Below are 26,312 nucleotides of genomic sequence, written 5' to 3'. Positions count from 1 at the left end.
TGAAATCATCTTCATTTCATTGGGAAGCTCTATCTGAATAGATGAATTTCTGATAAGCATAACACATGTAAACGAAAAATTAACAGAAACAGAGTGACAGCAGGGGTAATACAAGGAACATCTGCAAAAAATGAGCCATTCTTCCTTGTTTCACACGCACAGACAGACATTAAAAGACCCCATGATTTTTTTTAACAACTTGCAGCTTGTATTTTAAATATCAAGTTCCTGGCTGCTACATTTATTAAAACAGACTCAATTAACTGAAATCAAAACCAGAACAAAAAACCTCACCCTTGCCAACGAGCCTAAGAGAAGTACCCGAAGAGGCTACAAATGCGTTGCTCCACCGCAGCCTCACCAGACACGCATAAAAGCTTGCGGAAGGCGTAAGAGAGTGCGGAAGGTGCGACAGCCGAAACGGGAGCCAGCGGGACACGGCAGAGCAGCGCGGACACTTGGTGCCCTCTTCTGGGCAAGACAGACCCTTCTCTTCCCAAGTCAGAGCACAGCCACCAAAACGGGATTCCACAACGCAAAGGCATTTTCTGTACCTTATACTCACCCTCGGGCAAATCAAGGACACAGGTCAATCCAGTCAGGATGGAAGACAGAAGGTTCAAAGGTTTCCCAAGAAGTACCTGGCTGTTTTAACGCCTTTAAAATTTCTGACACAGCAGCGTGTTACATCACAACATTGTTTATTATGTGACTTTTTACAATACAAACAAAAATACAGAAATGCAGTATATGAATACAGCTAAATGCGAAATGGTGATGTTTTTCTTGAGGCCATATTCCCATTTCTAGTAAAATAAAGAAAGACTGCACGCAGGTAGAAACAGGTTGGTAGTTAACTCCACAATTTTGCCTAGAAATGACCTATAAATGCGTTTTCCTGCTACTTACCATAAAATGTAAAAAGGGAGTTAAAGGAAAGTTTTACTCACTGGTTCCTACCATATGAAAGAAGCTATATTCTATTTAGGAGGGCCAATATATGGAAAAATATCTAAATTAAATGTTATTACAAAAAAATGAAGCAGTAATGAGATCCTTCTGGCTAAAGAAGTTACTAAATGAGAATAGCATATATTTAAAGAATCCAAAACATAAAAGGTTGTTATAAAAAGCTTAGGTGCACTGTAAGCCTACAACTTTTGTTTTTCCATGTGTACTTTTAAACAATGGAAGTGTCAAAAATAGGGTCAACTGTGTTAGACTAAATTACATTATTGTATATGCTGCACTGAATGGAGTTCTTGTATTATAATAATAGAGAAGCATTGTTTGCATCATATTATGGCAATTTATCCTCACTAAAAACCGTCTAGAGTCCTTGCATTTTTAATATCCTGTAAACCGTCAAACCACCAGAACATGATTGTACAACAGTAAAATGTTTTCTTTTGCATTAAAATGACATCTGTTTAAAAAAAAAAAAAAAGAAGAAAGAAAAAAGGTACTTAGAGCTGTTATTTTTCCAAGTACACAACACCCTAGACAAGTCAAGGCATCTCATTCTCCATCAAAATTAACAAAAATTTGTCATGCTGTTAAATCCATTACTATGGATACAACTGGTGCAAAATTGGTCAAACGGATCCAACAAACACTGATGTCCAGGCTGGCATATTGGCAACTAATACATAACTGGTGGTCAAAATGATGCATTTAAAATATCTTCCCTTTCTTCTTATTCTTTTCCAAGGTTCTAAAAATGATAAAAAAAAGTATATTAAATAATGCATACATGCTCTGATTTTTTTAAAGAAATCATTAACGTACATCTTTTAAAAATACGCACTTGATAGAGCTTTACTGGTTGCAATACGATGTATGAAACTTATTGTGTACACAGTACTTGTACCACATGAAGTCAAGCAATGCATTTATCACTAGATTTCCCTTTCCAAGGGCCAGGAGGATTAAACACTTTCATTCTCAAAGCTTTAACTCTTCATCCCTCAGAATTCTGATGCAATCTAGCTTTCAAATACAAACATGATTTTTTTTTAGCTAGATCTAGTTATCTATGGATACAGCGTTTTTGCAGATTAAAATCTGCTTTAGAAGCTAATAATCTTCCCAATATTTCTGATATATGTTCATTTATAACTAAGAGGAGCTCAAGATTTTTCTTGACTTGTAAGTGACACTTCTTTAGTGGTCAGCTACCATTGACCATTATTACCACAAAAATTGCTTTTTAGCAGAAAGCTACAGACTATTTACTGTGAACTGCAGGACAAGACTCCAATTTACCTGGAAGAATTCTGTTGTTCCAAAATACGTTGTTGAGCTTCCCAGTTTGCTTTCTCGTCCTCAAATTGGCGACGCTTTTCCTCTAATTCTTTGTGTTGTGCCTCCAAATTCTTTTTCATTTGCTCATGGCGTCGCTGCAGCTATAGAAAAAAGTTATGAACAGAGTCAGTAAGCGCAGAAAACGCAGCAACTTTTGGAGCTGTAGTAACAAACATCAGCAACTATACTAATGCAAGAAAATATAGTACTATATTTTCTCTTCAGAGAAAATAAGTCTTAGACCAAAAACTCTAAGGGTATAGATACTGCCAATCACAGAAACAAAAAGGGTATTAATCCCATAGCCTCATTTTACAGTTAACAGAAAACACCCCAAATGCTGCTCGAGTTACAAACAGGACTTGTAAGCAGCTACATGTGGCAAACAAAAGGAAATTCAAGAATACTTTGATACTCAATGCAAATGTTAAAAAGCAAATTGTAGAGCATAAATGAGCAGCGTCTTTGATACCCCAAACATTGATTTCATCCTATAGTATTAACTATATTAAGGATCTATTTGGGAAAACATTATTATTAAGTGGATTAATTTATTCACTAATTAAATGAATTATTATTAGTATTATTGAAGTGAATTGTCTACACTCCCAGGAAGTCTCTCCTGCAAGTTGATGGGACAGACTGACAATCAAATGTGTTGTATGTGAGAATGGAGACACTGTCAGGAAAAGTGATTTCTTTGTGTGGTCTAACACGTTTTTGAATTGAGTTAAATAAAAGTCCCTTTTTTCCTTACTTTCTTGCAAGTCTCTGTCTTACATAAACCCTTCAAAACATATTTCCTTTTACAGATTTTTTTAAAATGCTTTACACTCAGCACTGTCTATTACCTACTTTTCTACATTTAGAGAAAAACAGAAGCTTACAAAGTCATGAATGGTAAAGGAAAAAAAGAATGAATTGTATGACCATTTAAAAACTGATATCACATTATGCACTCAGTCAAAAAGTCATGAGGTAGTACATGAAAAACAAAAGGAAAGATTTTTGTTTGCTTGCTTTTCATATAACAAGGAGAGTGCGGAGGCCAGAAGTATAAATGCGTTCAAAAAGATCCGAGACAGAAACTGAGGAAGGATAAATATAGTGATTAACTAAACACCGTGATCCAGCTAAAATACCTAGCTTTAAGATCCACAAGTTGCTGACTGGTGTATCGTAGCATTTATATCCTTATCTATTCGCTTCTCCAAAAGGAAAAAAAAAAAAAAAAAAAAAAGTCTAGACTGACATGGTTTTTTCTCTCATCCAGTATGCCTTGGCTCCTTACAATGCCTAGGCGGCCAAGCATTTCAACTACCCTTCCAAGTTTCCTCACTTTCCCTCAAATTTGGAGCCAAACTGTCTTTAGGAACATTGACAGTTTTGAACTTCTTTATTAGGCTTCTTGTGAGAAGCCGCCTTCTCAAAACTTATAATTAATTAAATGTAATTTTATAATCATCTCTTAAAAAGATCACTTCAAGAGCTGCTTGAAGCCCATAAAAAACAGTTTCACTGTGACAACTTCATCTGGAGATGACAGAAATGTAAGTTAAGTGAATTTAATATCCATAAAATGTATGTATGTTCGAATGACACCAAAACACTGACAACAACATATCCCTGACTCCTCCTTAGTCTAGTAATTCTCATTTAGATGATTTCTTATAGACATCGTATCAAATTTCTGAAATGCTTTTTTAATATACAAAGCGAATTATCATTACTACATTAGCTTATGTAAACCATGAAAGTCTCAAGAACTTTTTAAAGCACACGGAAGAAAATAGGCATAAAATATTCCAAAAAAGAGGGAGAAAAAGAGGGGGAGTAAGAAAGTTAAGGAGTATTTTAACATACTATGACTGTGAATGCATGTGAACATTAAAATTGCCATTCAAAATTATACCATTTCAGCAAAGACAACGAGCTGAGCAAGAATAACTGAGTTGTCTATAAACATAAAATCTAACTACAGAATAAATTCCTAGACAGAGGTTATGTTGCAAAGTCTTGGCAAAAAGAGCCATCTCTACACTTGTTCAGCCTCAAGCATATTGGGGTTTAAGAGATTTCGATTACCTCAGCTTCAGAGTCCTTCAGTTTCTGAACTTTTTCTTTGACTTTCATCTCAAACACCTGTTCCATTTCCATTTCCATTTTTTTCATTTTGGCTACATGCTCCCTCCTTTCCTCCTCCATCTGTGCCAATGGGCTCCTGCCATAAATCCAGAAGAAGCAGTTAGCTAGTAAGAACTTTTTTTCCTGTCTGTTACATTAGGGCATCTGTAAAAACCAAGATAAGAATGCTGAAGCATTAAGAGAAATAACATCGCTGTATGCACTGCTAGCTTAAATTCAATTTGCATTACTGTTTAGTTAAGCTTTCCTCAAAAAGACATTTCATACAATATCTTTTCCTCCCCCACAACTGATTTACATTACATTTAGGTTAACAGAAACTCTTGTCTTTCTATCTTTAGTAGAACCTGGTCATGGGAAGAGAGGAAACCAAAGTTACAACAAAAAAAAAATTAGCATCTTCCAAGTCATCTTCAGGCATCTTTTTATTTCCCGTTCAAGTATATACAAAAATCAGTGGACATAATAAAAATTTTAAGAGCATTGCAGGTACAAGTCCCATTCCCTCTCTAAATCTTCACTGTCCAAAGTGAGCCCAATGGTAAGTTAACATTACAACTGTGTTGAATGCTGTGGTCGTACTCTTGAAGAGAGAGCAACTTTGCAAAAAAAGGTCTGGGGAACTGAACATCAGTATTTCATGAAAGTGTTAGTTGGAAGATTTTCCTTTAGAAAGCTATTAATAAACTTAATGTAGAAAAATAATGTGCGTTACTTTTAATTTTTCTATACACTTTATGGTAACTACTTTCGTGGATTATACTGAATTTTTAAAGCTGTATAAGCCTGCTATCCATGTTATGGTGATACAGGTTCTAAATAGCAAGTTTCACATTAAACATCCAATAAAAACAGGATGATTTTGATCTAGTGATGATTGCTACATACAGTCTTTTAAGACTTTTCTGCTGTTCAACAAAGAGCAATCAAAACAAATCACCAGCCTTTTGTTTCAGTTTTGAGTATGTACGGCTTAAAATGACAAAGTTTTAACTACTGTGTTGGTAAAAATGAAGAACTGAATATATTTGGAACTGTTACAATCAACCAGCAGAGGGTATCTACTGTAACATTTGCGTAAGTCACTCAGACCAGCAAATTGTAAAATAGAGGTGGCAAGCCTAAGCCCTATCAAAAATATTTTTGTTTTCATTTCTTAAAAAAAAAAAAAACCAAACACACCAAAAAAACCCCTGATTCTGATTCAAATCATGCAGAAAAAGCATTCTAAAAGGAGAAAGAATTGACTAACTTTCAGTGATGATTGAAACATAATTACCAACATCTATTTTGATTCAGAATTTGCCACTCATTCATAAAGGAGGTTATATATACATCAAACATAGTTAAGATCTGGTCTGACTATTAATGGCTCATTTTATCCTTCCTGCTGGCCCATTTTCACCAAATAACCATACAGTGAAAGTAATCAATGTCATATGAACTCAAGGCCACATGAACTTTTTCCCCCAAATACCAGTATTTTAAAGGTGACAGCTGGGGAGGCGAGGAGGAAGAAAATGGCATTTCTATTTAAAAAAAAAAAACCTCAAACTGAATCTGAAGTAATAGTTGCAAAGCTTGGATGAGTGAGTAAAATGCTATATAATATACAGAACTGAAACTGATCCTCAACCTAATGTTTACTTTAGCCCTTCAAAAGGCCAACTGCTAGCAGCTTTTGTTAAGGAAAAAAAAAATATGGTTAAACACAGGTGAAATACAATAATACACAAAAATACAAAGAAAATGAAAGAAGAGGTGAGTAGCAGTACTTGTGGAAGCTAACCAGCTGTCAAAACAAGACTATTTTCTTGTTGTCACCTTTTAGAAGTGTAAAGTTCTCAAATGTATCTGCTCTTCAAAAATTAACCTAGGAATTAGATGTGAATACTGAGGAATCATAGTTGCAGTTTCTACAGACTTGAAAGGGGAGCAGAACCATCCTTCTATTGACAACCTAATAATCTAATGGGGATGTGATCAGTATTTGAGAAAGTGGTAAAAATCAGTCTTCACAGAAAATTTGATAAAACTAACAAGCGAGCATTTACAGCTGAGAGCTTTACAACATAGGTCACAACTGGTTTTGTTAGATCTTTAAACATGTGACGTGGCTAAAAGCACATCATCCTGTATTTCAGGATAAAACTATACAAGGGACTTGAAGAAAAAGAGAGCTGAAGGAAAAAAACCAAACCACTGAAAGATGTAAAACATTTAACTGATTTTACATGAGGTATGTTAAAACAGCCCTCTAAGTTAATCTATAAAAATTAAAAATTATTCTAGATATGTGCAAAGTGGAACCTCTGCGAGCCAGTAATAAGATAAAACCATAGTCAGAAAAGATTAAAGCAACTAATTCCCCAATCCAATGAAGAGTTGTAAATTTACAGATAAGGATGAAAATTCCACTAATTCTTTATAAGCATCTATATAAAGATGATGGAGCTATGGACAAACTGTGAGAATTTAATAACTTATGCACTTCTACTCATTGTTGAAATTTGACCAAATTCATCTTAAGGCTTAGCCAAAAAGTTTCTAAAGAGGATGGGTTTTTACAGATATTTGTTACTGAAAGTATTTATAAATTCCTAAGGTTTACATCAGCACAGCTTTAGAACAAAAAAAAAACAAAAAAAAACCACCACCTGCTAGGGAAAAAACAATGCCAAGAGCGGGATAACAGGAAACTGTTTTAAATTTGAAACATTAAACAGTGAAACCCTTTTTGTGTTTATAAAATTTTTGTCTTTAAGTTTTTTGGAAAAATTTAAATGACCACTTACATGCCTTCAACTGTGTCAAATCTAAAAAACAAAAAATACAGAGGCTTAGCTTAGCATGCTTTAATAAAACCACAAAACCAAAAAGCAATAATTAAAAAAGTAAATTCATTATTAATAGATTCCTAAAGCTAATTATGTGCTCCCCCAAAAGCAAATTTTTCACAGTAAAAGGAAAGACTGTTAGTTAAAGCTTGTTATTTTTATTTAAAATTCAATTAGTAAATTACTATACCATGTAAATATTAATGCAGGTTTGATGTGTGGGTACTGTCTGGAATAGTTTCCCTAGAATATGCATGCTTTTAAAGCGATTTTAAATATTTTAGTGACATGAACAACCACTTGCTCTAAATAATTTTTCAGAAACCAATGCCATATCGAGGCTTATCTGTTCAATTAAAAACTACCACCTAGTAAAGGACATCATATTAAAACCCCATGAATGTTCTTGTGCTACAAAAAGAGCACTTGACTTCAATGGCCAGCAGAGGTCTCACCGGCGGCTGAGCTCAGCTCTGAAGAAGGCTTGGCTGCAACATCACCTCCCCAGAGCATGACGCATAACCTGAGCATGCCTTGTGTTAGCACTTCACTAGTACTATAGGAGGGAAAAGAAGTCTGAAAAAAAGATTCTGACATTAAGTCTCACCATATAGTAAGATGGGCTTAATAACATTAGAACCGTTTCACAGAATTCACTAAGAACATAGGCAAAAGGAGTTAGAACTAGTCTAAGCTAAGCATTTAGAAGGACATAGGCATTGTGTATTTTGTTGCCCTGTGTCACAGGTTATTGAACAGATCAGTAGATAGATGAAGTTCATCTTTACAGTGTACTATATGACTTTCAATAAAATAAGGTTTTACTTTTAAACTCACTGAAGATATCAGCTTCATACAGCAAACGTAAAATTTTTAATGTGAGAAATCTTTTCAATTTCAGAGCAAATGCCAATTTTTTAAAGTCATGTAGTACACGTGTGAAATTACAATTACCACATAGTTTGAAGAGACAAGTTATCCACATATGCGAAGACTACCCTTGGCATTTTATTTTTTTAATGGTTGGGATGATGTTGATAATTTGAGGAAATCAGACACTAAACCTAAAATACAAAAAGACTACATAATCATGGAAAATACATGCTTTAGATTGCTCTTAGGTCAACGAGTTACTTGTAGAACAGTCAGTTAGAGTTTCACCAAATCAAAGGAGACAAATCAGAGAGAAAATTATCAACTGGACAGAAGAAACCAATTCATCTGCACAGTATTATTAAAACTTGTAGCACATACTTCTGTTTGTTTTCATGTTTGCATTTTTGTTCAAAGAAATATGTTAATATTTGCATGAAAAACAAAGATCTGCTAAGGTCACAAAAATACAGCTGTTTTAAAGGTGCAAAAGGTCAATCCAGTCTCCAACAGCTGCCAGTAGGAGATAGTTTTGGAAAAGTGCAAGAACCACTGCATGTGTATCTCCTCTTTTATGCCTACCCTCACAGCTTACAAAAGAACAGCTTAGGAGTTTCCAGAGCCAGAGACTGCATCTGTGTTTAACAGTATGCTTGTAATACCACCAGGTAGCATCAGAACGCGTCTCAATTCTCATACAGAGATACAGGATCAGAAAGAATCAGATTTCCAGAGGACAAGTCAAATATTGCTCCATTTTGAGACACTGACACTTCTTTCAGAAGGCAAGCAGGCAAGCATAAAATTCCTAAGGGGATACACAGATAAACTGTTAATATCTGTTCTTCCCTCTTTCAATTAATATCCAGGAAGACACATGGTTATTAGGAAAATTCCTTCTATGCTGCTTCAACTATTCAAAACTACGAAAACACATCGAAGCCAAAAAAGCATGTTAAAACTTAAAAAAAAAAAAAAAGCTGCAGCTCCACATATGGATAAAGTAACAAGACAAGAATAGCATCAGCTGCTTCGTAACCAGTATACGCATTCAAAAATTTTATTTATTTGTCACTCTATGTTTGGAGAAACAAACTCTAAGGAAAGGTTCAAAATATTTCTTGAAAGTTTGCAATAGATTGTGCCATCTTCCAGATGGCTGAATGAAACAAACTGTGGAAATTTATTTCTTCTCTTGAAAAAAAAAAAAAAAAAAAAACCCAAAAAACAACAACCTGATAGCTAAAAGCACCAGTTGTTTTTGTTCACTTCTGAGCTGCAGTACTGCAGTGTTCTGAGCAACAGATTTCTTATACATAAAACTGTTCCAAAAGGCACGTTTATCTAGAAATATTCAGGTGGGACAGCACAGTGACCTGAGATGGCAGGAGATGCAAAAGTTGGCATGCTTCAGAAAGCAGAGTAATTCCAGACCCTCTTAGCATTAAATTCTATTAAGAAGAAATCTCAGCAATGCTATCAACAATTGAGTGGGTGGGTGGTGGTGATGGTGAATGAACGACACAAAAACAGTTTTTAAACCTTCTGGTAGATGCATTTATACAAAAACACATCTTATGTTTGCAATATGGGAATAAAAAATAATAAAAAAAATCAATGCATTATTCTTTTTAAGAAGAACGCAGAATAACCAATCCTTACTTGAACTAGGTAACAGACTAAGTCTGTTGGTGCAGACTAACACAAATCTGAGCAGGCACGAACAAAAAGTGGTGAAAGTGTTATCAATAAAATTAAGGTTTTTCTGAATCCAGGGAAAACATACTAAGATTTGGAAAGGGATAAAAATAGTATTAAACAGCACAAGAAAATGAGAACAACTTCCTCTGATATTCAAAATTGCAATGAAAAAGTTTAACTTTTCAGTACAGTAACAGTAAATAATAGTACAGTAAAAAGTATAGTAATAGCAAGTTAGAAGTCCTGGAGGAAATGCAGCATTATGTTTCACACTACTGTTAACACACTATCACCTCAGCAAAGAGAAAGCTGGTTTAAGTTCTTGCGCTCAAGCACATTTTCTTCTCTGATGTGCCCACCTGCACCGTTTTGTTCTCAAATGTGCAAACTACCTCACATGCCCCCCACCCCCATTTTCCCACAGTGACCACCTCATTTAGTAATTGTACTTCTTAAAACCCCTCCTCTCCCTGCCACCAACACTGTACTGTTATGAGAACAAGTTTGGCTTGAGAAATATTTCTAACATACTTGCTATATGCATTCAGAAGCCTTGAAATACGAGTCAGAGATAACATGATGGCAATAAACATGATAGTGAGAAGTAAGCACTGTTATGGATACACATATTTGAATACTATTCTTTAAGACTTGACCTCACTAGAAACTTTACCTAAATTTAAGTACACTTTTGAGGAGTTGATATAACTGACATACATTATTATATTTTTTGTCAATGCTGAGGAGGGAAGCCTCATGTAGGCTCACGCTAGATGAAACTAAATCACATCCACTTAAATCATTCCCTCACAGGCACTTTCAAAGCATTAAGACAGTGTAGAACGGACACTCCTTTCGTGAAAAATGGCTTTGCAGCTGTCATATGGATGGGAACAGCAGATATTTCCAGCTAATTTCAGGGATCTTTCTCAGGAAGAACAGCTATAATTTGGCATATCATTAGCTGAACAGAATATTACCCTATATTTTGGTTGAGAAATTTGTATTTAAATATAATACAAATAGAGTATCACTAATTATTTAATCACTAATTATTGTTTATACAGTTGACACATGTAGAGAAGGAAAAATATTTAAATTTAAGAGCGTAGCTATTCTCAAATAGCATTATCAAATGAAAAATACAGTAGAGCCTACGTTCAAATCTTCCAATAATTTCATCAGGTTGGCAAACAACTTGCTGTCTGAGGTAATTAAAATGACATACTAGGGTTAAAAAAAACTAGCAACAACAAAACCCAAAAACCCTGCATTGCAACTCTCCTCTCACAAAAGATAAAGATGTTGCAATAATTTCCCTGCCGTGATAAGCAATCCTAGAAGTAGCCAGGGCAGCATTTCAAAGATGACAGTACTGCATCTGGATTTTCAAAGTTTCTCAACAAACATTAACCCATTCTTCTCAAAAACATCCCTGACACCGAGTACTGGGCATTCATACCAAAAGAGCCAATAATTTCAAAAGCAGTATATATACCAAAATAGAAACACTAATGCACAACAACTTTGCAATAAGTACTAGTGAAATAAAACTTATGAACTGAAATAGTAAATGTAAGGATTCTCTTCAGAACTTAATCTAAATAAAACCCAGTTATTTAACATAAACCACTGTAAACCTTAGTGAAATAGAAAAACACAAATCATAAGTAAACCAGAAGTATACAGTGTTCAGACCAGAACACAGTGAAGAGGCAACTGACTAGAGGATAAATACAACCAAAACCACCACCCCCCCAAACCCCATCACACATACACAAAACCAACCAACCAAACAAAAAAAGAGCAAAAAGATTAAAAGCACAATACAACCTTAACAAGAACTTACTTTGTTAGCTGCCCTTTATTTTTGTTGTTGTCAACACCGTTGTATGTAACAGCTGCCAGTTTTCTGCTTCTGTAGTTCTCATAATGTACATTGTTAGTGACATCCTTCAGGTCCTGCATATGAGTTCTGTCAATAAGTGTAATTTATCAGCTTAGTGCACAAAATACCACCTGAAAAATCAGTCCATGTTCATTTTGCAAATTCACTTAAATTATATCCCTCCATTAACATCCTATTCCCCACAATATCATTATTCTTCCATTTAAATTAGAGCTGTCAAGACAGCAAAGTCACAGAAATACCAGATTATTTTGCACTGAACTATCTCAAGTTTGCAATAATCCAAACATTAACTTACAGGACCAATCTTTAGAAAATTTGAGTTCTGTGGATAAACTTGCAAGTATTTGGAGAACACATATGAAAACCGTGTATTACTACTGTAGTATGTGCGCCAAAGCACGTCAGGCAAGAAACAACAAACAAGCCAAAACTTCTTAGTTTCAATCTTTTAAGTCTGTAAAAGCTAAATGTAAAGTTCAAGACTAAGATACAAACATTAGCTTCCTTTAATAATTTCCCATCGTCAGCTTGGAGAAAAGCAACACTTAATAATCAAACCAACAGCTGTTGCAGCAGATGTCACTTACTGAACTGCTGTGAGTATAGGACTCAATGCCTAACCCAGCGAAGTGCAGGCAGTCTGGCTTTAGATAACTGCAGCACTGAAAATTTAAAACAAAAATGCCTACAACTAAGTACACATCAGCACTAACAGACAACTCAGGTTCCTATGGCTTATCACAATTTTTAAGAACAAGTAATCAGAAAGTAAAGAGAACTATTTAAAAAAATCATCACCACCACCACTGCTTGCTAAATATGTGGTTAAACAAGGTATCATAAAGTTTAAGATACTGTTTACAATTAAAAATATGGGGATTAATATGAACTCACTAGCTCAAATCCTTTTTTCTCCAATACATGACTTTCCAATATAGACATACTAGAAAACTTAATGTTACCTGTAAGTTACTTACCTTATCAACATGTTCCTCAGAATTGTGAAGTCACAGTGTTCACCATTTTCAACTGTAGAAAGAGGTAAATTTTTGTTGAGATGCCAACCAAAATATGTGCCTTACACAGAGGTAAAGCTTTTAGATGTCACCCATCTCCTACGTTCATTCCAACAACAGATTACTTCCAGCCTTTCCTTACTCAAACAGTATGTGTGTTAACAGTAGGAAAGCATTAACAATATAACTATATCGATATATCTTACCGAAGTTCTGCTCCTCTAAACCATACTGGAGAACTGTACAGTACAGCAGATTAAGCTACCAAAACAGAAACAGTTTTGCCAGCTTAACTAACTTTACGATTCTTTGGAGGCCCTGCCAGCACAGTCGTATAATTAAGGATCAGACACTAACTGAAGACCTCAGTCTAGATCCAGCTATATCCAAAGCCTTTGGAAGACCGACTTAACGCAACCTGTTTCTCCCTGCCCCACCAAATGAGTTGCAAAAGTCGCCATTTTATTTTTAATGTGGATTTAGTTCTTTATTAACTAAGCAAAGGAAGGTTGTATATTTTATTTGATGCACCTGCCTACAGACCAAAAGAGAGCATTGGCAGCTGTCATCAGATGCCACCTATTCCACCATGCCTTATCATCCCATTACTGTTGAAGAGGCTGATGCTGGGAGTGGCATTTCCCTGGCAGATAATGAAAGGACACTGGAGAAAAATGCACACCCCAGAACTCTCTGGTGTGCAGATAGAGAAGGCAACACACAAAAAGCACGCACAAAAGAAAGGCATGAGGCAGGTTCCAATGTGCCCCTGAAGTGGAGATGAACATTTTCATGGGAAGGAGGAAGAAAAACAAGGATCAAGGAATTAAAGTAACCCAAGTAAGTTCAGCGAATCCTACAGAAAAACAAAGCACGTAGCTTCTTTGCGTGTTCATCTTGTATCTGGCACTCCTGCATTATTTTATTCCATCGTTTTCTCAAACTGGTAAGTTCTGCTCAGATAGTACATGAAGTCATACTCCCAAAAAAGCATCATCTCCAAGTATTCTGTCCTTAGCTGGCAGACTCAAAGCCACTTAAAGAGGTTCCTTTTAGTTAGGCTAGTTCTTCCCTTCCAAAAGTTGTACAATCACATGAGTGTGAAAAATTTATTAAGTTTGTTTTAAAATAAAGAAAAGCAGCACCATTTTGTACATCTCCAAACGTTAACGCATGAGCCTTAAATAAAGCTTGATCCTCTCTGGTGCAGCTGGTTTTTACTTTCTGCCAAACCTCATTTCCTGCCAGACACGTACTTCAAAGTGCTACAGCATTTCTCTTTAAAGTATTGGTCCATACCCCACTTGTTGGTTGGGGGTTTTTTGGTCTATTTTACACTGCATCCAATTTATAGTCCATTGCCCTCAGACGGCAGAAAATGGGGGTGGGGGGGGAAATCTTCTCTTTATTCAATACATGCACACTACAAGGAAAAAGTTCAACGATCATGGAAAAACAGTGTAATAGTGATTGTTTCACTATACAATACAGCATGGTGCCATGTGCCATTTGAAATAAGTCAACAGCATTAAAGCACAAACAATGGTTGCCAGTAGTACATGCAGTTATCTTCAAGCCTCTATAACAGCAGAAAATAAGTTTGAAATTAATTAAAAAAAGAAAAACTCAGAAATATTCAATTAATTACCAGGTACCTTCCTGTTGCTACACCCCAGCAATTAAGACTCAGATGTTTCGGGAAAAAAAAAGTTCCCTCAGAAACTTTAAAATGAATTTATGCTAGTCAATTTAGTCAAATTAACATTTATAATGTGAATACTCTAGAAAGAAGAATTTAAGAAATACATCATTTTTACATGAAGAAAATTAAAATAAGAATGCTAGCAAACAGTTGTAATCTAAGCCTCCTCATTAACTGCAGTAAGTTACTATAGGTTTTACAATTCCTCAGTGAGGCTTCAACAGGAATCTGCTTGCAAAGTTACACGTTGCTGAACCTTTACCTTGTTCCAAGACTGTCAGAATAACAAGACAGTATATTCTATAAATTTCCAGACCAAAGCACATTCAAATTAAGCATTTTAAACATTTCAAATACAGACTAATGTCTAGTAAGTTTTAAATGGATAAAAATCATGAGAAAGCCTTACCTTCTGCAACACCCCATGGGTACTGCCTTCCTCTAACTCTCTTGCCATTGACTTCAATGATCGTATTACTACCTACCACAGCAAGAGGTAAACGGTCCTACAAGATAAAGTATTACTTTAAAAGTCAAAACGTCTACTGCCAAGAGATACTGAAAGCATGCCTACGTATAAACTTGACGTAAGCTTGTTTGGTGCTATAACACTGCAATGCAGCTTACCCAAAGTGCAAGGATAGTTATGTTTACTGACCTCTGCCTGGTTTAATGGCATATATACACACACACACCCCCCTTTGAAATTCCTTACACTGTTGTATTCTGTAAATCCAGTTAAGAAACAGACGTTACTGTTACTTAGTAAGCTAAGCAACAGACAAACCATTTCCTGTTTACTCAATTGCACAGTAATTATTTATCAATTCATATTCCCACTGGCTACAAGGACTGCTACTTTGACTGGATTTCAGTTTTCAAAGGTTTGGCAAAGAACTACTTCAACTTCTTGTTTTCAGCTGCACCAAAAATCCTTCCAGTGTAACAAGCGACAAAGGAGCCAAGAGCAGCTTCAAGTAGCTGAAAGGAACAGTGTACAAAGCGAAGTATTTTGGACTTTTGTCCTTTTATTCTGCTCTTCTCCTTTAGGCTGAGTCCCAGAATATCTTCCATTTGTGCTATTTATCTATCCTAGGTGATTCCCACAGTAACAAAAAAATTTAAAAAAGCTCTTACAGGCTATTAAAACTACTGAACAAACAGAAGCAAGGCTCAAGAAACTTATACAAGATGGACTCCAACATAAAAGAACAAACCAAAAACATGAGTAAACAAAGAAAAAGCCTTAACAGCCTGACAGTCCTTTTGATTTTCTTTAGTCATTCGTCTCCATTAAGGTTTCAGTATATCAGTTGGACAGCTACTAACTGTAGAACACGCACTCTGTGCCACTGTGCACCTCTGTCAAAGACAATCCTTGCCTCCTTCAGAGCTCAGAATAAAACAAAATGTGGTAAGTGGATAAAAGTCAAATAGGGATGGAATAAAAAGAAAGTGATCTTCTAAGAGTTTATTAAATGAACATGTGATCTAGTGCTCTCGTTCTGAATTTTAGCCATTACAGGACTTAAGTCATCTGTCTAAGAGTGCCGTTCATTGCCTCTGCTGAGGAACAGTGACTCTTACAACAGCTTTACATCTGATTTTTATCTTCTAAACATTTTGGCGGGCTCCTCATTAATCACAAAAGGCTTTTCACTCTTTACACACACACCCCCCTTAAGCAGTTTTTCAAAAGAAAATTATTTACCTTTATCTTTTTAACAATCTTATTTTCTTCTTCATCATCTGTTTCTGGAAATTCATATATTTTAATTTTGTGTTCTTGGATTTCTTTCATTATCTAAAAACAAAAATATGTGATTTGTTTGAGGAATTCATACTTTGTAATAACTCTATTTCTTGTTGCAGTCTGATTCTCCCTCCTTTTGTCTGATAGGCAAGATCCTTGCATATTAAGGTACTAAGTTAACATCACAAAACTGGCACACGTTTAATACCACCAGGTGACCCCAAGGGATTATCAGCATGACCATCTCTCCTTAGCCAGGAGAAGACAGGATCAGAGCCAGAGCCTCACAGCTAACAGAATACTATCCATCAATATAAGGCAGCAAAAATGAACATAAGTTTTCTACAATGAGACAAACAGAGATTTACACTAATAGGCATTCTACCTGCACATGCAAAAACTAATACAATACAGCTTAAATTCTCAGAGTAGTCTTGCAATTGACACCTTTAAAAAAAAAAAAAAAAAAAAAAAAAGATTTGAATAGGTAACTGCAGACATATTTCAGTCCTTTGAGTTCCCAAAATAGCTACTGATGTCACTCCTTTTCTGTTTCTAGCTCACCTGAGCATCAGTTGCTTGAAGCAGGATCACCTCCCTATTTTAATAGAGCTTGTGACTGATGGACTGACTCTAGTAGTTAGTTGTGTTGAAAAATACTTGCAAGCACTAATGAAAATTTAAGAATAACTGACAGCGTCATCAAAAATGAGACTGTAGTGTTTTGGCGCTCGATTTGTCTGAAAGGCATTTTTAAAAACAAGCTGATTAGTTTTCCAGAATTTTAGAACGGAAAAATATTAGACCATTTAGCTGACAGCTACACTGCAGAGCCCTGGGGAATATTTCTGGTTCATGGGTTTGCAATCTTATAAGAACATAACTTTCCAATTCATGCAAGGACTTATTTTTAAAGTTTTATTTGGGAAAGTCTCCCCTATTTAACATCAACTCATTGATAAAGCTGCTGATATAGTAAGAAATATTCTGTGTTCTACCATTTTTCCCCCCCTTTACATCAAAAAGAAAACCCATGAAATGCAACCAAAACAGACTTCAGGTCTATAGCACCTTGCTTAAGTTTCTCCAAGACTAAAAATTAAAGGAAATTTTTTGCCTTAAATCAAGAGTTTTGCATACAACATCTCTTAATGCCAACTTCTTTTCAGAACCTGTGTTCTTCTAAAACTGGGACTGGACATAGTTCAATAAAACAAACTTATGCCTTGTCTTGTCCTGTTCCGGGTCCTCCTTATCCTCCTCATACAATACAGCAAAGCCTAAATGTTCTACTCTGATCATATAGTTGAAATAAAACGTAAACCACTTGGAGACATTCATACCAAATTTATTCTACAAATACAAAGAAGTTATATCAGTTGTATCAATGTTAGAATTATCTCACCATCTTTAAAATGCATTACCACAGCCCAAGACTAAATAACAGGTATTCTGATTCTCATTTAATACCTGCGGCATCTTTAATAAATATAGCACATCAACATGAAAATGAATACCACAATACAATCAATAATACTGTAATACTGTTAAATAGCTTTTTTTTTTTTTTTTTTTAAACACACAACTTCTGTTAGGCACCTAAGCCTTGAAAGCTCCCTTCCTCCCTTACTGATTTTTATCTCCACAGTGAGTTATTTCACTTGGCCAAGAATCATCCTACACTTGAAACCTCTTCCCCTGAGGATAGAAACAAAACTATTTCACCAAGAAATATAATTAAATCTAGAGATATAAATTACTTAGCTTTGCTGTCTCAAGTCATTGCTTCAGGGTTTAAACTTTGCATGTAAGAAGTTAAATCTCACGATTTCCCTAGGGATCGACTTACTAAATTATCCCATGTTGTAAATATTAATCTTTCAACTCACCTGTTTTTTAAACTGTTGGCATTCCTCGGGTGTAAGTGTGTCTGCTTTGGCAATAAGTGGAATGATATTCACTTTTTCATGCAGGCGCTTCATAAACTCTATATCCAAAGGCTTAAGTCTGAAAGACAGCATTAGAGCTTTGCAATTTATATTAATTAAACAAGAATGTACAAATGATTTGAGATTTGTCCTGACAACTACTCTTAAGACACTGATTTACGAGTGATAGATGCTTGAATGAAATTCAAAAAGGCTACCTGCAACTGCTATAGGAAATCCCCTAGAATTGTATACCAGAGGAAAAAGTCATAAGTTAATATTAGTAGTAGTCATGAGACTTCTGGTAGCTGAAATTACGCTCATTTAAGCAAGTGATAAGAACTCTTCTATGAAGGCAGTAAAGCTCGTGTCATTAGCTGGAAGATAGCTCCATTTAAAGCCTGACTGGTAAGAGTTTTGAGTCGTGAATCATGTTCAGTTCACATACACAGTTTCAGTTTCTGAAAGTCAGGTTTATTTGTATGCTTCTTCTTGAGAGTGGGCTGTGTGGTTTTTTTATACATTTGATTGCTGAGGACAGTAAACTCTGCGGCCTGCGTACAAATGAAGCAGAAACATCTCATCTCTAAATCACTATATATAACAAAAAGACCACTATGAAAGTGGATGACATAGGCATAAAAACTAAAACACCCACCATATGGGTATATAAAACCATCAACGTGGATCAAAGTGGTCAATATTTCCTGCTTGCTAAAGTAAAGCCACAGAGGTTCTGATGCATTAATGCTTCAGAATTATAGCAAGTTTAGTCAGGCTAAAAGGATCCACTTAAAGGATTTAACAAGATTATTTCTCATATAAAAGAAATTAGGATTAGGAACATTAAAACCAGATTCATTTGGTACTCAAATTTAGCTTCTTCTCCAAACCATATATAAAAGAATAAAGAAAACGTTAAAGAACACATACTTAACTTCACTTTAACATTTTCTACCTGCCACTGAATTTCTCAGCTTCTCCACATTTTTCCATTAAATATCTAACACTAATGCATGTCTAGATTAAGAGCACTGGTTTGGCTATCCATTCACCTTAATATGCTTTCCCCCTCCTCATTTAAAAAAAGCTACCTAGGACAACACCAGGTTGAAGGGCAGTTGCCGAAGCAGAAGAGTTCAGAATGACAACAGTGCTCACCTCAAGGTCTTGAGTTTAGAGTGGAGACTGAAGCAGGAAGCCTTTACATAAAAATCCTACAATTGCAGAAAGAGGCTGCAATTCATTATCACCCCATTCACTTACCTGGAAGGCTCCTCCTGCCCCTTCACTCTCTCCCCCTATCCCCACACAAACTAACCTATCAGTTCAGACGTTCATGGGGATACCAGGTAAAAATGGTGGGAGGCATTAAATAGAAGGTCCTAACCTGCAATTTTTTTTGTCCTTTATAAACTGTAACAAGCTGGCTTTCACAAATGTATTAAGTCATAATGACAAACAGAAGTAAGTTCACCTACAAATGCTTTAATTCAGTGTAAATACAATCATGCATTAAAAGTGATTACTCAAGAGGTTACATGTGCTGATGTCTGCACAGGAAACATGACCGAATACTGCACCACCACAAAAACCAGGTAGGAAGTGAGCAACGTCCTTTCAGAGAAGACAGTATCTTAAAAGAGGAAATGCATGCTAACGGCAGCACCATTTTTCTCTGTGCTCCATTCATTTCCTTAATTAGATAACAGTTCCAAGTATTTACTCCAGTAATTCAAAAACACTATGCAAACCTAGCTCAACTTTACACTTTCCCCTCCCCCCCAAAGAATAACATGAAATACCTGTATAAGGAACATACTTTTCCAGCTTTTAGCCTCACAAATTTAGTGACCAAAACTTAATTTATCTGAAGCATTACCTTCATTTTTCCTTACAAACAATTTGTACCTCCCACTGGTTTAGAAAGTTTTAACAGAGAAGAGGGGTGTGGGGGTGTGGAGGGAAGACAATCTTTTTTTGAAGAATCTGAAAGTTAGATCAAAAAAGATTGACTAACACAAGGAATGGATCATCTTCCCTTTATTTAAATTTTTGATTTTGCACACTAGTAAAACCATGTATGTCAAGGATTCAGGTGTTTGCATTTAAAATTGACATGCATGTTAAGCAAAACTGACATTACAAACATGCATGTTGAACAACAACAACAAAATGTTTAATTAAGGCAAGTCTACACATGAAAAACTCTTCTCCACCCCCCAATATTTCTTTCAAAATTTGAGAAGTCTGTCTAGTTCAAAATTATTAGAACCGTTCCAATGGTAGCTACAGAAGCTGAGCATAATGGAAGTGTCGATCTGCTGGAGGGTAGGAAGGCCCTGCAGAGGGACCTGGACAGGCTGGATCAATGGGCTGAGGCCAACTGTATGAGGTTCAACAAGGCTCAGTGCTGGGTCCTGCACTTGGGTCACAACAACCCCATGCAATGCTGCAGGCTTAGGGAAGAGTGGCTGGAGAGCTGCCTGGCAGAAAAGGAGCTGGGGGTGCTGGTTGACAGCTGGCTGAACATGAGCCAGCAGTGTGCTCAGGTGGCCAAGAGGGCCAATGGCATCCTGGCCTGTATCAGAAACAGCGTGGCCAGCAGGACCAGGGAGGTGGTAGTGCCCCTGCACTCAGCACTGGTGAGGCCACACCTCGAGTACTGTGTTCAGTTTCGGGCCCCTCACTACAAGAAGGACATTGAGGTGCTGGAGCGTGTCCAAAGAAGGGCAACAAAGCTGGTGAAGGGTCTGGAGCACAAGTCCTATGAGGAGCAGCTGAGGGAGCTGAGGTTCTTTAGTCTGGAGAAGAGGAGGCTGAGGGGGGACCTTATGACTCTTGACGACTACCTGAAAGGAGGTGGTAGCGATGCGGGGGTTGGTCTCTTCTCCAGGTAGCAAGCAACAGGACCAGAGGAAATGGCCTCAAGATGTGCCGGGGAGATTTAGATTAGATATTAGGAAAAATTTCTTCACGGAGACAGTAGTTAGGCATTGGAACAGACTGCCCAGGCAAGTGGTGCAATCATAGTCCCTGGAAGTATTTAAAAAGATGTGTGAATGTGGTGCTTAGGGACATGGTTTAGAGGTGGACCTGGCAGTTAGGTTAATGGTTGGACTTGATTATCTCAGAGGTCCTTTCCAACCCTAATGATTCTATGATTCTGTAATAGTTGGCATTTTTCACTGCCTGAGGAATATTCCTCAGAATTCCTTCATTACTCCCTTCAACAAGTTCTACTACTTTTGACCTATATTATAGAATAGGCCACTTATCTCCTCCTTCTGGTTTTGAAGGTATAACTTAGGAGTCTGACAAATTTAATCAGTTATAATACAATGATAAAATGCTAAGCAACCAATTTCAGATGTAGTCAATCTGCATCTAATACACCCTGGAAATGCAGTTCTCTCTCTCTACCACTAGATAGAAGTCTGATCAAGTTAAACACTAAGCAGGGGAGGAAGCCTGCATAATAATTGAAAAAAATCCAGAATGCCTATATTGAAATTGTCACTAGATAAAATATTACACCCCAGGTGAATTAAAGCATGCATGAAACTTCCCATCTTTAATTTATCATTAAATTCAAAGGGAGGGAGGAAGGGAACAAGAATGGAAAGGAAAAATCCTGTTGCTTGAAGTGTGAACCAGTCTCTCCTTCTAATGTCAACAAAAGACATATACATCACAAATAGACGTGGCACTTGTGAACACCTGTGTATTTTTAATTGTTCTAATACTATTTTTCTTGTTATGTAATTAATGCACAATCATGTTTTCTGGTGTTCTAACTTATTACTTGTCTGGCTTGCTGATGTTTGACAAGCCAAAGCAAGCTCATCTTTGAAATTCAGCATGGTGTTCAGGCCATTAAGAAAACCCTATTTGGAACTTTACATAACTAAGAATGCCAAATTTGAATGTTTATCTAAGATAAAAGACAGAGAAAGGAAACATAAAATACACTAATACGAACCCATGTCCTGAAGGAGCAATGAAGTATAAACAACACTGCACTCTATTATCTGGCATTTGACGTCTGTTCACTCGAGATTCTGCATTCAGGTAGTCCTCGAATTTACTGTCAATGTAGTCGATAACTGGCTGCCAACTGCAGAGGTTACATGAATAAAAACCTGTAAGTTATATCATTTATGTAAAAAAGTCTGTCTTTGCTAAGAAATAGATGCACACTATTTCCCCATGGCTTGCCTTCTTTTTTTTTTTTTTTAAAATGAAGAGACTTTAACACAACACATTTTAACTGACCAGCTCCTCAACATACAACTGAGTTACATAGCTCTGAAGATACAATCTGTGAATTCACTGAAAAACCCTTTCAAACACAATTACCTTCATTGTAATAGCATTAAATAGAACACTTAAGAACAGTAGCCAAAAGGAACACGCTTTACTGGTCACATCTTGTGACAGCACAGAAGTTGGTTCTGCACATTGCATGTGTGGATAAAGAGCCAATGCTCCATTCACTTTAAAGGGAAAAGCTGACAGCACTTCAATTGAGTTATAAAGGTACTTGGAATTACAGTAGTTGAAGTTTTCAGCTAACTGAAAAGTTCAAAAGCGTTCATATTTTAACTGAAGATGGAAGTGTGCATTTAGAACTAAGGTCACAGGGTATTGTATCTCACACACACACAAAGTACAATTCAGAATTATTGTGGGATAACATACAAAGAATGTCTTACCAATTACTATTATCCACAGCATCTCCAAATCCTGGTGTGTCAACTATTGTAAGTAGTAACTGAACACCACCCTCTTTGATTAAAACTTTTGACTGCTCAACCTGTAAAATGAATAAAGTAAGATTAAATTTTTAGCAATTTAGTCACCCATCTTAAACACTGGGAAAACCATCCAATGAATAACAAGTCTGACAAAGAATTGCTAACTTTTCTGCTTCAAAGGGATACTGGGGAGTCCGTGTTTTGCTTATAAAATTCCAATGATTTGATAATCTTTTTTTCTTAAAAGAAAAAAGGGTCATAATTTAAATAAAGTCAATGATAAAATAACTCATCTAAATATATAGGAGATCTTAATATTTTAACTCCTGTCAAAACAGGAAAAACCCTAACGAACAATACTAATACCGGTATTTTTTTAAAAAAAAAATTAAAATAAAAATATTCTGAGATATCCAGACATTCTGATACACGAGGCATTATACTTGCTGAAATTGTGAACTTCAGTCACTTCAAAGAAAATCACACTTTTCAAAAATAATCCTCCCCCCAAGCACCTTAGACACTACATTTCTAGTCCTGTTAATGTATTTTTAAGAATACATTTATTCTTCAGCTAGTATAATGCCTGGGAAAGGAATCACAGAAAGTGATGGTCTCCTGTTACAAACAGATTGATATTGGAAAGTAATACAATCTAGCTGCAATCTGCTGAGCTAGACCTCATGTGACCGTAATGGATTGGTTCCTGTTAGCTCAGGTGACTGATGGAAACCTGGCTCCGAAGGCAACTGCATCAGCACAAGGCATGATGCAAGTCCTGGGCGTGGGAACGCCTGCCTCGAGTTGTGACCACCCATCTGCAGCACAGCTCAGTCAGCTTGCAGTAAGCACGTCACAACACAGAAAATTTAGGCTAAACAGCAAATGGACTGCTACCCCTTTCTTTCTACTCGTATCTCAGTAATTATTGATAATGCCAATGTCAGGTGTATCTGCCTGAGAAAGCGCTGTACACCACTGACCATCAGTCAGTCTGATCCACAGCAGTAAGAAATGACAAACTCATGTTAGCATACTGGTTCTTTCCAATTGCTCACACGTTTAATCATACTTTTTTCCCCTGATATTAAGACAATTTCTATTAAATCACTAGTGATGCCATTTTCTAGATATGGATTCAAGAAATCAACCGTGCAAGCCATTTATTCAGAGCCACACACGAGTTGGCAGACATTGATGACACCTTGTTGCTCATTCCTTAACATTTCTTAAGCCTCCTGAACCCTAACTGGGGAGAGAAAAGAAAGTTAAATGTAACTAGGTGAACACCTGCAAGAACATTCAGTAATGAATTTTCAGAGAGTAGAAGCTTGGATAATAAATCCTATCTGGATGGTCTCTTGACCAGCTCAAGATTTGAGAGATCGTATCAATGCTGCTTAAGCGCTTGCACATCCCTACGTAGGTGAACCAGACTCTCTCACAGCCACACCTGAACATTATTGCAAACACTTTGCCATCACTGGTTACGTGATGCAATGTAAATCTACAAGATAAATTACCATTCTGCAAAAAGTCAAACTAAATACCTCTTGCACAAGCAAAACAATGATTCTGATTCGGAAGAGAATACACAGAAACACAGAAAACAGTAACTGACTGCAAAGAAAGCTCCATATTTAAACTCTAAGTATGCAGGATGCTATTTTTATCTACTTATTAGGGATCCTACCCAAGCCAGATCAATCGCTTTCACTGCTAGGTCTCAAAAAATTAACTCGGCTACAGTATGGCTGTCTACAGCATGCAATCGTCATGAGGTGGTTCCTCACCTAACAAAAAGACAAAAAAGTATCAGTAAGGCATCTTCATAAAACAAGAGTCCCCAACAATGGGCTACATGGATACTAGTCACAGAAGAATCCAGGTTGGGGTGGACTTCAAGGCTACCCAATTCAATCTCCTACTTGAGCAAGCCTTACTGCAAGGTTAGGAAGGTTTAAGAAATAAAAAAACCCCAACACACACCAGCCTAAGACACCACGAAGTTACCCTTTCACTAACTGTACCACTCCCATCCTTCCGAAAGTGTCCAGTCCAAAGCCATGAGAACCTAGGAATACATGCAGTGCTTTAAAAACATTTTAATTGTGGTGAATGTATTTTTCTGCCTCAAGAAGTCTACTTGTACACAATCGACGCCAGAAGTGAAGACAGTAATCCCCAGCCACACACTCAACTCAGCCAAGAGTTTACTGCTCACAAGCTTTAGCACACAGGAGATTAACTTCTGATTCCTCGCATTCTTTTTGCTATCTTACGTATAGTAACCACAAAGCCCTCCTATAACCAAGCTCTCTGCCAGTGTAAGAAGCCTGTAACACTTTCAATATACTAAAGATGATAATGTGCAGAGCTGTACACTCGCCAAGTGCTACAAGGTATCGGCTTTATTCTCCAGCACAAAAATTCCCAGCAATAACTATTAAATTATTAAGCACTCACAGTGGAATGCTTTTACAAAAGAAGCAATTAATAAAACATTATCTTGAACATGTGTTTATAACAAAGGAAAGGGAAGGTCAGGAGATCCTCAGAAATGCCACGCCAAACATTTTTCCTGATTCTGTATGCTTGTAAAATGTAAGTGTGACTGAATTTGTGAAGTCACCTTCTGACAGATGGTCTGCAGTAACTGAATCTCTGCAGGCAGTGCTAATACCTTACTGGGTGGTGAGGATTTAAATTAATTCTTACTTTTCATAAATTCATGTAGGTATCTTGCTATCAGAGCGGGGTTTTCAAAAACCTACAGAACAAGAAACATTACTTGATCAAATTAAATGTCCTATGCTTGTGTTGTAAGCGGTAGAGACTACTTGTAAGAGATAGTAGGTGAAGAACCTGCCATAAAGCCTCTGTAAAGTTGCATATTTCTAACCTAAATGGATGTGTCCATACATGGTCAAACGCACAGAAAGCAGCAACATCTGGAAAAGATCCAGAAAATCACTGTAAACTAGTGTCATTCATAGTTAAGCATCCAACTGCATCCTATCATCTGATTTACAAGTATTCCCAAGGGATTCATGGAAAACATTAGTTCAAGTCTTGGAATTTAAAACTTTTTAATAGAAGGCTCCTCCAAACGGCCATTTTCCCATGCACTCCAGTCAACTGGGTCATACGGGTCTCCTTGGCAGTTACTGCACAGCATTCATGACATGATGCCTATTACAGCTTGACTATTTTTAATGGATTAAACAAGCCTTTACCATACTCCATTTAATAGATTCAAATAATGATCAGAGAAAACATATTTCATACCCCATCATTTCTGAAGAAGTTTCCTTTGAATTCATCTGACATCAAATCACTTAGTATTAACTGGTTTCCTGTGTTTTCCGTGAAATTAATACAAAG

At 36.5% G+C, this 26,312-nt stretch overlaps 1 protein-coding gene across 2 annotated transcripts in view; it reads right to left on the bottom strand.

Annotated features, from left to right (window-relative positions):
• Positions 1–684: 684 nt before the first annotated feature.
• The window catches only part of SEPTIN7 (septin 7), a 69,141-nt gene continuing 43,513 nt past the window's right edge, over positions 685–26,312 (bottom strand). The window contains exons 4-14 of one of the 2 annotated variants that reach the window (XM_087767813.1): positions 22,887–22,987; positions 22,154–22,288; positions 18,133–18,250; positions 16,202–16,294; positions 14,900–14,996; positions 12,750–12,801; positions 11,710–11,835; positions 7,245–7,265; positions 4,390–4,525; positions 2,266–2,405; positions 685–1,714 (exon numbers count right to left, since the gene is read on the bottom strand). In XM_087767813.1, the coding sequence (XP_087623939.1) occupies positions 1,675–1,714; positions 2,266–2,405; positions 4,390–4,525; positions 7,245–7,265; positions 11,710–11,835; positions 12,750–12,801; positions 14,900–14,996; positions 16,202–16,294; positions 18,133–18,250; positions 22,154–22,288; positions 22,887–22,987 (1,059 nt within the window). In that variant the 3' untranslated portion in view covers positions 685–1,674. The remainder of the gene's footprint in view (positions 1,715–2,265; positions 2,406–4,389; positions 4,526–7,244; positions 7,266–11,709; positions 11,836–12,749; positions 12,802–14,899; positions 14,997–16,201; positions 16,295–18,132; positions 18,251–22,153; positions 22,289–22,886; positions 22,988–26,312) is intronic. The other variant, XM_087767820.1, reaches the window with a different exon arrangement.

This window comes from Nipponia nippon, unplaced genomic scaffold, assembly GCF_047370975.1.
Source record: "Nipponia nippon isolate SJK-2023a ecotype South Korea unplaced genomic scaffold, ASM4737097v1 scaffold_1, whole genome shotgun sequence".
Classification (NCBI taxonomy): Eukaryota; Metazoa; Chordata; class Aves; order Pelecaniformes; family Threskiornithidae; genus Nipponia; species Nipponia nippon.
Note: the sequence above shows the minus strand (reverse complement) of the source record. Positions and strands in the feature narration are given on the sequence as shown.